This window comes from Prunus dulcis, chromosome 6, assembly GCF_902201215.1.
Source record: "Prunus dulcis chromosome 6, ALMONDv2, whole genome shotgun sequence".
NCBI classification, from domain to species: Eukaryota; Viridiplantae; Streptophyta; class Magnoliopsida; order Rosales; family Rosaceae; genus Prunus; species Prunus dulcis.
Genome location: NC_047655.1, coordinates 22,692,939 through 22,704,468, shown reverse-complemented (window position 1 = coordinate 22,704,468; position 11,530 = coordinate 22,692,939). Strand labels below are relative to the sequence as shown.

Sequence of the window (11,530 nt, the reverse complement as noted above, 5' to 3'; positions counted from 1 at the left end):
AAGGATTCAATGTGTATAAGTTGGAATTATAAATGTATCATTATCATTTTCTAGAAACTGTTTATGAATTTTCACATTCCTTTAAAAATAAAAAAATAAAAAATTCCCATCAAAGAATGTGAGCGAATACTTAGGACCAAGCTTCAAATAGTTATTAATCCGGTGATATTTCTCTTTTTAGTGTTTGAAGATGTCCAAAGTTCGAATTTATTTTCTTCCTGATAAAAGAAGGAAAGAAAATTTTAAAATGGCTAATGCAATTTCAAGTAAATATTTGGGCCAGCATTGTAATTTTACAAAGTTAAAGGATGTCCATGTAATTTACGAAAAGCAACGATTTAGTAATAACACTGGCGGAGAAGAGCAAGGGTTTAACGACTTCTCATAATCCCGCAAATTCTAACAGAGCCTTTGCTTCACTGTCGCCAACTCGCCGCCTGCTACCTACAACGAATCAAAGAGGCTAAATCTCATGGAAGAAGGCACTTCGTTTTTGTTCGCCGGCGTCAGCTTCAACCGGAAGAAGTTCGCCGTCGATTTCTCCAGATTCCAGGTCCGATTCTTCTCTTCTAGAAAGCAAAAAGTATTTGTATTATTATTTTCTACTCATTTGTTAATTTGAATTTTCAATTTTGATTCAGAAGAAGAAAGAGAGTGAGAAAACGATAGAAGATTTGAGCTTCCTTGAAATTGCAAAACCTGAAGCAGAGCAGGAGGAGGAGGAAGAGGAGGAGCCAGTGGTGCCTGTTAAGAAGAGGAAGCGGAAGGCGGAAGTTTCCGGTAATTTTCGCTTTTTTTGTTGAATTTTTATGCCATTGAAGCCCTAGGATTTGTGCTTATGATTTGTATGGTTTTGTGATGAAAATAGAGCCTGTGGAGGGAATCAGTGTGTTTAAGACCTCAAAATCAGCTAAGGCAGCGAAGAAAGAGATAGAGAAACCTCTCAATGAACGCTCGGAGCAGAAAAAGAAGTTAAATAAGCAACTTGAGGTTCTTATTCTCTCCCTCAATCTTCTTCCGGATTGCTAATTTCTTTGTGTTCTTAAATTAAAGTTCAAGGTTTTTTCCTTTTCTTCATGATTCAGCGTGATTCATTATTGAGAAAGGATCATAACATTCATGTGTCCGGGAATAACATTCCTTCGCCGCTTGAGAATTTTTCGGAATTAAGCTCAAGGTATTCTTGTCTTTTTTCTTTTTCTTTTAGTAGTTTTTAGGTATGCCATGCATATATTGTACCATTTTTTGAGCTCAACATCAGAGAATTCTTTTGTAGATGATTTGTTGTTGTGAATGCTGAATACCCTTTCTTGTTTTTAGTTGTTGATCTACTAACCAATATGACTGGAAATGAGAATTAGTCTTGATTATTTACAGATATGGATGTGAGTCATATTTACTTCGCAATTTGGCTGAACTTGGATTTAAAGAACCAACACCAATCCAAAGGCAGGCTATTCCAGTCCTCTTATCTGTATGGTCTCTTATTTTATGCTATCTGCTACTCTTGTGGATTTTACTTTGTTGTTTTTTAAAAAGAAATCACCAGTTGATTATGAAGGCTTTAGTTTCAGCAGAACTTCAGCATGAGTTGACATCTGGTTTTAAAAGATGTGTTGATAATAATTATTGTCTTCACTGATAGCGGTTTTGTCATCATTTTCTATTAGGGCCGGGAATGCTTTGCTTGTGCTCCAACAGGATCTGGAAAAACCCTTGCTTTTGTTTGCCCCATGCTTATGAAACTTAAGGTATTGCTCGTGCATTCAACTGTTTCTGCAAAATGTTGATGCCTGAGTTTCTCTGATGAAAGTTTTCCATATAACCAGCATGCATCTAAGGATGGCATCCGAGCTGTTATTCTTTGTCCTACACGTGAATTAGCTGATCAGACAACCAGAGAGTGCAAAAAGATGGCAAAAGGAAATAAATTCTACATCAAGTTAATGACTAAAGAGCTTGCAAGAAATTCTGATTTTTCAAAAAGACCTTGTGATATACTCATTTCTACTCCACTTCGTTTACGGTTGGCTATCCGGAAAAAAAAAGTTGATTTAAGCAGGTGCGTTTGATGAATTTATTCTTAATTTGTTCATACAAACTCAAGGAGGCTGGTAGAAACAAGAAATCAATGTGTACAATTAATGATTTTGGTGCCAAAATGAGCAAATGAATTTTAAATGAATGACAAGACTAGTTAATCGCAAAAACCATGGATACATTTTTTTTCCTCATGAGTTTTTTTTGTTGTTGTGCAGGGTTGAGTATCTGGTGTTGGATGAGTCTGATAAGTTATTTGAGCTTGGCTTGTTAAAGCAGATTGATTCTGTGGTCAAAGCATGTTCAAACCCTTCAATAATACGATCCTTGTTTAGTGCTACCTTACCTGATTTCGTTGAAGAGCTTGCACGCACTATAATGCATGATGCTGTTCGAGTTATCATTGGCAGGAAGTAAGTTCAACTTTATGTTGTTGAAAATCTTTGAGTGGTTCCATTGACTTACATATTTCTTTGTACGTTTCATACAGAAATACTGCTTCCAAGACTATCAAGCAAAAACTGGTTTTTGCTGGAAGTGAAGAAGGGAAACTTTTAGCACTTCGTCAAAGCTTTGCAGAGGTATGCTTTTATTGTTTGTGCTATTGAGAAAGCTTGGTTATATTCTCAATCTTTTCTAAGTGGCAAATAGAGGATCCTATTGATGATATGAAATACAGTTTTTTACAAGTCCTCATTGTGTATCAAATAGTATTTTAAAGGGTACTTCGTACAATTTTGTACCTCGTGTTATTTAAATAAGGCCATTATCTGGTGTAGGTCCTGCCCTGGAATACACAATTGATAATGGAGTACAAGAGAGGCAATTTTTAAAAATGCTATGGGCTCTAATGGAATGTCCAAACTAGGAATTTTTTGCAAGATTTAACCAAATATTAGTTACTATGTGTGCACCAATTATCTAAGTTTCCTTAGCATGCTATATATATGCAGTAGGCATATATCTTTTGTTAGTATAACACTTCCTGACTTTCAGTTGTATCAATTCGATCTGTTGACCAATTTCTTGTTATTGTTTTATCTTGTTAGTAGAGTCTGAATCCACCAGTGTTGATATTTGTACAAAGCAAGGAGCGAGCTAAGGAACTCTATGGAGAACTGTTGTTTGAGAACATAAGAGTTAGTGCCATACATTCTGATTTGTCGCAAACACAGGTAATTCTATACCATCTGTTTTCAGATGACCAGCCTTAACCCTAATATGGATTACTTATGTCGGCCCCCTGTTATAATTTGCATACCATTCCACTCAACATAAGTGTATAATAAATGAAAGAAAACTCTTAACTGATGTCAAACCTGATTAAGGACTTGTTTTTCTGGCCTTATGTAAAAGGCTGGACCTAGATATCTGTGTGCCCTGGTGAGGTTTGTGTGGAATTAAGAAAGAACTTGAATTTTGACGTTGTGTTTCTTACATGTTCATGTTGCGTTTGAATTCTAATTCCATTACTAGTACTTGGGCCCATGTAATGTTTAGTCTTTTATAACTGTATATCATTAGCCCACGTTAATATACTTTAGTATTTCTATATACTTGAACAGTAATTTCCATCTCCTTTATGCTAATTCTTGAATGGAATACAGCGAGAAAATGCTGTTGATGACTTCAGAGCTGGAAAAACATGGGTTTTAATTGCCACTGATGTTATTGCTCGTGGTATGGATTTCAAAGGTGTCAACTGTGTGATTAATTATGACTTTCCAGATTCTGCTGCTGCTTACATTCACAGGATTGGTATGTCTCTCCTTTATCCCATTGAATGTATCCTATGTACATAAATTTGGGAATGTTAAGCTTATAATGATAAATAATTTATTCTTAGACAAGAAATTTATAGAAAATTAATATCATGAACACTTTCTGGAACGTATTGGGAGAAAATTTAGTTGATAATTAGTTTAAAAACCCGTATAACAAAAATGATATAGGTTTTGGGGTTTGTTTGATTCGATTTTTTTTGGTTGATTCAACTATCAGTTCATCATTTGCAGAGTTTATTAATCAAATTGAAGCATTTCTCTTTTTTACTGGCCTGATCTTTTAACTCTGAAATTTATTGCATGAATATCTGTTGCCTATGTTTTACAACTACTCTTTTATTGTAAATGCTTTACGTAGTTACTTGGTCATATTACACTTTTTCCCCCACAGAAGTAGTGCAAGGCTACTTCATGTTATTGAATAAACTAGTTGATTTGGTTTTTGGGGAAAGAATTTATGGGGTCATTGAATCTGAGTTTGTAATTTTCCATGAAGGTCGATGTGGAAGAGCAGGGAGGAGTGGAGAAGCTATTACTTTCTACACAGAGGCAGATATTACATATTTACGGAATATAGCTAATGTGATGTCCGCATCAGGTTGTGAGGTTCCATCTTGGGCCATGGCCTTGCGCAAACAGAAGTGGAAAAAGCACCGTCCCGGAAGAGAATCAATATCGACTCAACCGAAAGATGAGCAAGAATCTACCAACAAAAAGAAGAAGAAAGATGAGCAAGAATCTATCAACAAAAAAAAGAGAAGAAAGATGAGCAAGAATAGAGCAATTGTCGGAGGTAGGGAGTTATCTCTAGTCCACAGTTCCAAAACATAGATTTCTTGTAAACCAGATTTTGCATTTTTTGACTTCGAGGCAACCTTTTGTTATAGATGAATTTCATTGGCAAAACGGATGATGATATTTGTTATTGGCTATTGGAGAGTTGGGGATACTGTACGGATGATAATGTATAACGATTATTATTTACAAATTGAAGTTGCAAACAAAATTGATCCATTAAACAAAAGGGTCCATTAATAGTTGCAAACTAATAGATGGCTAGTAAATCCATTAAACAGTTGTAGAAGAACCAACACAAGTGAGATGGTCAACTCGACCGGGTAAAACAGTGCATGTCCTTGTGGACTTATAACACTGACGGTAAAGTCCTCACCTGCTCATGTCGTCCCCCCACCAATCATCTTTCTGAAGTTCATAGTTTTGAGCTTTGAATTTTGGGAACCAGAAAATCTATCTTATTGATATGCAGCATTTCTCGACTGATGCAATCTTGTTTAGACTAGAACTTTCAGATGATCCTGGTATCACTTTCCTTCGTTTTCTGGAACACTAGATATAAGTTAACTTCAAGTTTGTTACTTGAAGCCTACGCCTGAAGTGGGTCATAACCATCATCCAGCATCTGCAACCACAACTCTTCTAGCATTGCATATATTTTACCCCTCTCAGGATGCAGACTATCTTCAACAAAAAATACATGGGTCCTATCCTTAACCTCAATCCAGCTCTGACCTGGAACTTTCCTAACATCCCTTTCTCTCATCAAGTTCCTCAGTCTGGCAACTTCAACCCAACTTCCAGAAGAAGCATGGATGTTGCAAAGTAACACAAGAGCAGCAGAATTGGAGGGATCTACTTTTAGTATGTTCTCTGCAGCTCGTTTTCCAATCTCAACATTCCCACGGGTTTTGCAGGCAGCTAGTAGAGTCTTCCATACCAAAATATCTGGTTCGAATTCCATTTGCTCGATGAATGCCTCTGCTTCATGTAAGCATCCAGCACGAGCAAGTAAGTCAACCATACAAGAACAGTGCTCTCTTGTCGGTACAATTCCATGTTCGGATTCCATTGTCTTATACAATTGCCACCCTTCTTCTACCAACCCAATATGACTACAAGCAGTAAGGACACCCACCAGTGTAACTTCATTTGGTTTTATACCCAATCCTTTCATTGTTTTAAAAAGTTCAAGAGCTTCCTCTCCATATCCAAACTGAGAATATCCCACAATCAAACTACTCCACGAGACAACATCTGGATTCTCCATCAAACCGAACAGATTTTGGGCACTTCCAAGTGATCCACATTTTGTATACATGTCAATCAATCCATTGGTGATAGTAACATCAAGCACAAGGCCACTTTTTACAGTAAAGCAATGAATCTGATTCCCAACCTCTAGAGATGCTATATTTGCGCATGCTCCAATGACATTCTTCAAAGTAATATAATCAGGCTTAATTTCAGAACTACGCATTAACTTCAACAATCTGAAAACTTCTCCAGCCTGGTTGTGTTGCATACATGCGGTAATAATAGCATTCCACGAAACTGAATCAGTGTGGTTTCTTATATCTTCAAACACAATAAATGCATCATAGAGATTTGAGCACTTTGCATACATGGTTAACAAAGCGTTGCACACAATAACAATACAGTCAAATGCCCTTTTGATAAGGTAGGAGTGAACCTGCCTACCCTGATAGAGCGTTGAAGGGCTTGTGCAAGCAGAAAGTATGGAGAGAACACTAATTTCGTCAGGGACCAGTCCCTTATGCCGCATCTGAGAAAAGAACGATATTGCTTCATTAGCATCTCCACCATTGGAAAATCCAGAAATAATTGCATTCCAAGACACTAAATCAGGCCTCTCTATCTGATAAAATACTGTTCTTGCGGATTCTAAATACCCACATTTTGCATACATGTCACAAAGTGAGCATCCAGCAAAAATGTCTCTCCCCAAACCAAATTTTATGCACATCCCATGCATCTGCTTTCCATATTCTGGTTGAAGAAGGCTGCTACACGCACTGAAAGCACTTCCAAATATAAACTCATTTGGCTGGTAAGCACCCTCACAGAGCATCTCTTTGAAATGACCCAAAGATTCTTTGTCATAACCAAGTTGGGAAAACCCTGCAATCATTGAGCCCCAAGAAATTAAGTCCTTTGTTTGAACATGAGAAAATACATCAAAGGCATCTGCAATTAGACCAAACTTTGTGTACATTGAAGTAAGGGCATTCTGTGCAATAGAGTGAGAACCAGTTTCAGATTTAAGAACATGAGCATGCACTTGTCTCCCCAACCATGCATTGCCCAGACCAGAGCAAGCTTTTATTATGCTTCCAAATGTGAAGTGGTCAGGCCTGCAACCTGATCTCAGCATTTCAAAATACAATTCAATGGCTTTATCCTCTTGCTTATTCTGTGAGTGCCCAGAAATAAGTGAAGTCCAAGAAACCACATTTCTCTCGGGCATTGCATCGAAAACCTTTCCTGCATCCTTGACTGACCCGCATTTTCCATACATGTTAAGAATGTGATTGTAAAGAATAATGTCTGGCTCACATTTGGATGCCAAAATATGATCATGGATTTTCCTACCATGGTCAAGAGACCTTAGAAATGAGCAAGCAGAAACCAAATCGGCATAAGTGCTGGGACATATTTGGAAATTGGTGTTCCCTTCCAAAAATTCAAATGCTTGAAGAGCTTCTTTGTAAAGCTTTTGCCTGCACAGGGAGCTTATGTAGTCATTGCTACACTGTTGGTTCTTGAACTTTAGTAAAAGAGTTGAAGGTAGACTTGGCTGACTAGAATGGAATGTCAACGGCAGTGGGGCTTTGAATCTTTTCATCATGGTCAAAGGAGGACAAAGATTTTCTGTCTGTTTTTAGCTCTGATAAAAATAACAGGTTCACTCTCCGTGCACCCAAATTTAATCAGAAACTGAAACACATCAAGAAAAGAAAAAAGAACCATATAAGCTCAACTCAGCAGACCCACTCAGTAAGCGCTAATTAATGGTTTCTTCAAATGTCAGGAATGTGTGGTAGAATTTTTATCAGTAAACCCATAACAGTGACATAGCCATAGGTCCATAATCAAAAAAACATCATTAACATCTCGTCTCTCAAATGAGTGACCAATTGAGCTTGGACTTTCAATTAATCCATCATTAACAAGGGTCCTAATCCTCCTAAAATTCTTGATGTTATGAAGTGAAATATTCTTCTGTCTTGCAAAATTCTTACGACTCATAACACCACGTTTTACTTTGGATGTTGTGTCATATGCGAGTCTATGACATCTGTCCCTTATCCTCATCAACCTTGTGACTCATGATCATCATCGGATTAATATTAATATTATTATTATTTTCCTTGAACATTTTTCTGTCACACCAAACAGAAAACCAATATAATAAAGAAAAATCAAATTTGTTCCAATTGTTTAAAATGGTATCCATAATCCAATGTTTAAAAACACCTTAATTAGTTTTATTAACTAGTTCCCTGTGGCTTGGAACCACATGTCTGAATTTCATCAACTTAATTACCATTTCCCATAATCCAAATGCATACAGCTCAAATTTTGAATTACCACAACATGGATCAGATCATTTAACCTTGCAGACTTTCCTAGTCACTTTGATCCCTTTTTTTTCTTTCTTTTTTTTGTGGTATTGGTAGGCTCCAAATTACAAACCAACTCCAAAAACAAGAGCAATCGGTTGAATTTTGATACCAATTAGTTGATAGGTAACATCCCAACAACTATTTGGTGCAGAGACAGCAACTCAAGCCCTCACTTCTATTTCTCTCCAACTTTCTTTTACTTGAAGCGACAACAACATGTGAAGCAAATTCCTCAAAAAAAAACAATGCACTTTGTGTTTGCCAGTACCAATCATAAGGAAGTTAGCTCTTTTTTTTTTTTTTTTCCTTTCTAATAAATAAACCCCTTTTCTGTAGAAACCAACCTGATCTAAATGTTCAAATATAAATTCCCACCTTATATATATTTTACTGATATACTCATTTCTATATAGCCTATGACCAAAACCCACCAAAATTCAGTAACCATTGTACCAAATTTAATAGCTTTAAGCCTTGAAAACCAGCTGGTCTGGTTTTAGCTTTGAAGAAATGGGGATCACGGAAAGATCAAAGAAGAGGGTCCACCTATGGAAGAAAGCTGTGGTCCATTTTGCTTTGTGTTTTGTCATGGGGTTCTTCACAGGATTTGCTCCAACGGGTAAGGCTTCGATTTTCGCTAGACCTGCTGTGATCTCCACAAATATATCAGACCACCTTTCGCCGCGGCCAGTAGAATCGCCTCAACAAGTAGCAGCAGACGTTAATAGAAGTTTGATGGCAGAGACACCAATTGTGGCAATGGCAGCTGCCCCTGCAAGGCCTAAAGAGCACACCGAAAACTCTAGATTCATATCAGAGAAAGAAGAACAACAAGAAGAAGAGAAAGAACCCAAGTTGACACCAAGAAGGTTCCTAATCATTGTGACTCCAACAAGCACAAAAAACAAATTTAAAAGTGTGCTTTTGAGAAGATTGGCTAACACTATAAGATTGGTTCCCCAGCCATTGTTGTGGATTGTGGTGGAAGCAAAAACAGAATCAAATAGAGTGTCTGAAGCTCTCAGGAAAACAGGGATTATGTATAGGCATTTGGTTTTCAAGGAGAATTTCACAGACACAGAGGCGGAAATGGATCATCAGAGGAACATTGCACTTAAGCACATTGAGCAGCACAAACTTAGTGGGATTGTTCACTTTGCTGGCCTTTCTAATGTCTATGATCTTGGCTTCTTCGACCAGCTCAGAGAAATTGAGTATGTAAATTCTTAATTCCTTCTTTTTTTTCTTTCGTTCAATTAAAATTCTTTAGCTATGAATTTTGCTTAGCTTTATGATCTTACATTCTTTTTTTTCTTGGACGTAAGAACGTATGGTTCTATGGCTGGAGGGATAGAAGTTTCAAAGTTTTGAGTAGCTTTTAAGAGAAAAAGAATGTTTGGGTATGCTTGCCGGAAAAGGGAAAAAAAGTATCCCCTATGGACTAACAAGTTGTGATTTGTGAAGTTTTTTCGGACTTCACCAATATACTATGACGCATGCCTAGTTTTCTTATAGTGGGATCTATATACATTAACAGTTGACAATTATTCATGTGCATGCGGACGACTGTTGTTGGAACTTCTCAACTAACTATACTGAGACATATTGCTAAGGACGGACAATTTATCTAATCATTTGATTATGACTCAACTATATAATTCTCTAGTTTATTAGTTAAGCAAAATGCAAAGATTAACTACATGATTGGTATTAAAAAAATCCTTTGATGCAATGGTGAGGTAATAGAAACTTATTGAAAGAAAGAATCTTTGGGTTATTAAACAATGTTTCGTTTGTACATTTGTAGGGTTTTTGGGACATGGCCCATGGCACTACTTGCAGCAAACAGAGAGAAAGTGATCATTGAAGGGCCTGTGTGTGATTCTTCACAAGTCATAGGGTGGCATTTGAAGAAAATGAACAACCAAACAGATCCAAGACCTCCCATTCACATTTCAAGTTTTGCATTCAATAGTTCAATTCTTTGGGACCCTGAGAGATGGGGTCGCACTTCATCGCTTCAAAGCTCCTCTCAGGTATTCATTCCATCTAAATTTTTATAAGTTTAACGAGTCCATGCATGAGGTTAAATGTTGCGTTATCTCGTAGAGTAGTTTTCTCCGGTTTCAAATTAGAATCGCTATTTATATGGAATCGTGCATGCATATAATAGCATCTTAATTTACAATTTAATAATATAACATGTCTTATAATCACGGATGTGTTTTCTTATCTTATCTTGTAAAAAGTGGAACTTTTTGACATTTGGTACCTACACCAAGCAAACATATATCATATACTTATTTAAAAAAAGTCATTATCATAAAGGAAATGTGTCGTTAATATGGTGCAGCTGGGTCCTGTCCTGTGACGCCAACCTGTTAGAATATTTCTTCCCTTTGAATAAATAAAATGGTTTAGTAGAGGTTTGGCAAACCTCCAACCTTTTTTGAACCATTATTTTACAAAGACTTGGATGAAATGTTACGAAAGCTTGCACTCTTCAATTAATTAATCATGCTTAAAGCGAAGTACAAAAGACTATAAGAACGAATGAGATATCTAAACCAGTCGTATCTATAAGCATATGTTACTGACCAAATTAATTAATTTATTTTTATTTGGGTTTATAGAAAAAAAAAAACATTGTGAGCTCATGTTCTTTTGATTGCTGTTTTCCAAACAGAATTCAATCAAATTTGTGAAAGAAGTGGTTCTTGAAGATGAGACAAAACTGAAGGGAATCCCACCAGAAGACTGTTCCAAGATCATGCTTTGGTCTCTTCGTTTTCATGCTGCTGGAGGAGCCACAACCACCAAACACCAAATCAATCAATGAAAAAGGCAAGTTTTAGTCGGTGGGAAAATTACCAAAAGAAAAAAGAAAAGAAAATACTCGACCATTTTGTTTTTCTTTGTCGTGTAATTGTTATAATTTTATTCATTCTCTTCTTTAGTTTTGTAATAGGTTTTTACACCTCCAGTACTTTCTTGTTATCAGAAAATATAGCTTAAAACCATTGAATCCATGTTATACGAGTTAACTTTGTTCCAATTTATATTAAACTGTCAACTTGGATATTTTTTTATTTTATTCTTTCCGGTATATAAATATTCTCTCTTCGCAAACATGGGTTACACTAGTTGGTCAAGACAGTGTGTCTGCTCCTTGCATTCGAGTTTGAACTCACTTTTCGTACATTAGAATAATTTAGAATATCGCCCTTGCCTTGAAAATATATATTTATATATATATATATAAAA

The 11,530-nt window shown here is 36.4% G+C and overlaps 3 protein-coding genes across 4 annotated transcripts; 2 read left to right on the top strand and 1 right to left on the bottom strand.

Moving 5' to 3' along the window:
* The first annotated feature begins 381 nt into the window (after nucleotides 1-381).
* Nucleotides 382-4,812, top strand: LOC117632540 (DEAD-box ATP-dependent RNA helicase 57). 2 transcript variants are annotated; one of them, XM_034366044.1, is made up of 12 exons: nucleotides 382-553; nucleotides 645-780; nucleotides 869-990; nucleotides 1,086-1,177; nucleotides 1,378-1,474; nucleotides 1,671-1,751; nucleotides 1,830-2,062; nucleotides 2,259-2,453; nucleotides 2,531-2,621; nucleotides 3,093-3,215; nucleotides 3,648-3,798; nucleotides 4,321-4,812. In XM_034366044.1, the coding sequence occupies exons 1-12, from the start codon at nucleotides 473-475 to the stop codon at nucleotides 4,653-4,655; spliced, it is 1,737 nt and encodes a 578-aa protein (XP_034221935.1). In that variant the 5' UTR covers nucleotides 382-472; the 3' UTR covers nucleotides 4,656-4,812. The 2 variants fall into 2 exon arrangements, with proteins under 2 accessions (XP_034221935.1, XP_034221934.1); XM_034366043.1 differs by having other exon boundaries at nucleotides 642-780.
* Nucleotides 4,781-7,549, bottom strand: LOC117632538 (pentatricopeptide repeat-containing protein At3g53360, mitochondrial). Its single transcript, XM_034366042.1, has one exon. It carries the CDS (start codon nucleotides 7,486-7,488, stop codon nucleotides 5,209-5,211), a length of 2,280 nt encoding a protein of 759 aa, XP_034221933.1. The 5' UTR covers nucleotides 7,489-7,549; the 3' UTR covers nucleotides 4,781-5,208.
* Nucleotides 7,550-8,578: 1,029 nt separating this feature from the next.
* On the top strand, nucleotides 8,579-11,286 carry LOC117631547 (beta-1,4-xylosyltransferase IRX9). The gene is made up of 3 exons (XM_034364775.1): nucleotides 8,579-9,480; nucleotides 10,074-10,302; nucleotides 10,953-11,286. The coding sequence occupies exons 1-3, from the start codon at nucleotides 8,777-8,779 to the stop codon at nucleotides 11,103-11,105; spliced, it is 1,086 nt and encodes a 361-aa protein (XP_034220666.1). The 5' UTR covers nucleotides 8,579-8,776; the 3' UTR covers nucleotides 11,106-11,286.
* Nucleotides 11,287-11,530: the final 244 nt, after the last annotated feature.

What these genes read in the sequence shown, in the direction of transcription:
- LOC117632540 (XM_034366043.1), top strand. Translation starts at nt 473, where the DNA reads ATGGAAGAAGGCACTTCGTTTTTGTTCGCCGGCGTCAGCTTCAACCGG. An exon ending in TTTTCGGAATTAAGCTCAAG is followed by an intron (nt 1,178 to 1,377) that starts GTATTCTTGTCT and finishes GATTATTTACAG; the next exon opens with ATATGGATGTGAGTCATATT. An exon ending in CTATTCCAGTCCTCTTATCT is followed by an intron (nt 1,475 to 1,670) that starts GTATGGTCTCTT and finishes ATTTTCTATTAG; the next exon opens with GGCCGGGAATGCTTTGCTTG.
- LOC117632538 (XM_034366042.1), bottom strand. Translation starts at nt 7,488, where the DNA reads ATGATGAAAAGATTCAAAGCCCCACTGCCGTTGACATTCCATTCTAGT.
- LOC117631547 (XM_034364775.1), top strand. Translation starts at nt 8,777, where the DNA reads ATGGGGATCACGGAAAGATCAAAGAAGAGGGTCCACCTATGGAAGAAA. An exon ending in GACCAGCTCAGAGAAATTGA is followed by an intron (nt 9,481 to 10,073) that starts GTATGTAAATTC and finishes GTACATTTGTAG; the next exon opens with GGTTTTTGGGACATGGCCCA. An exon ending in CGCTTCAAAGCTCCTCTCAG is followed by an intron (nt 10,303 to 10,952) that starts GTATTCATTCCA and finishes TTTTCCAAACAG; the next exon opens with AATTCAATCAAATTTGTGAA.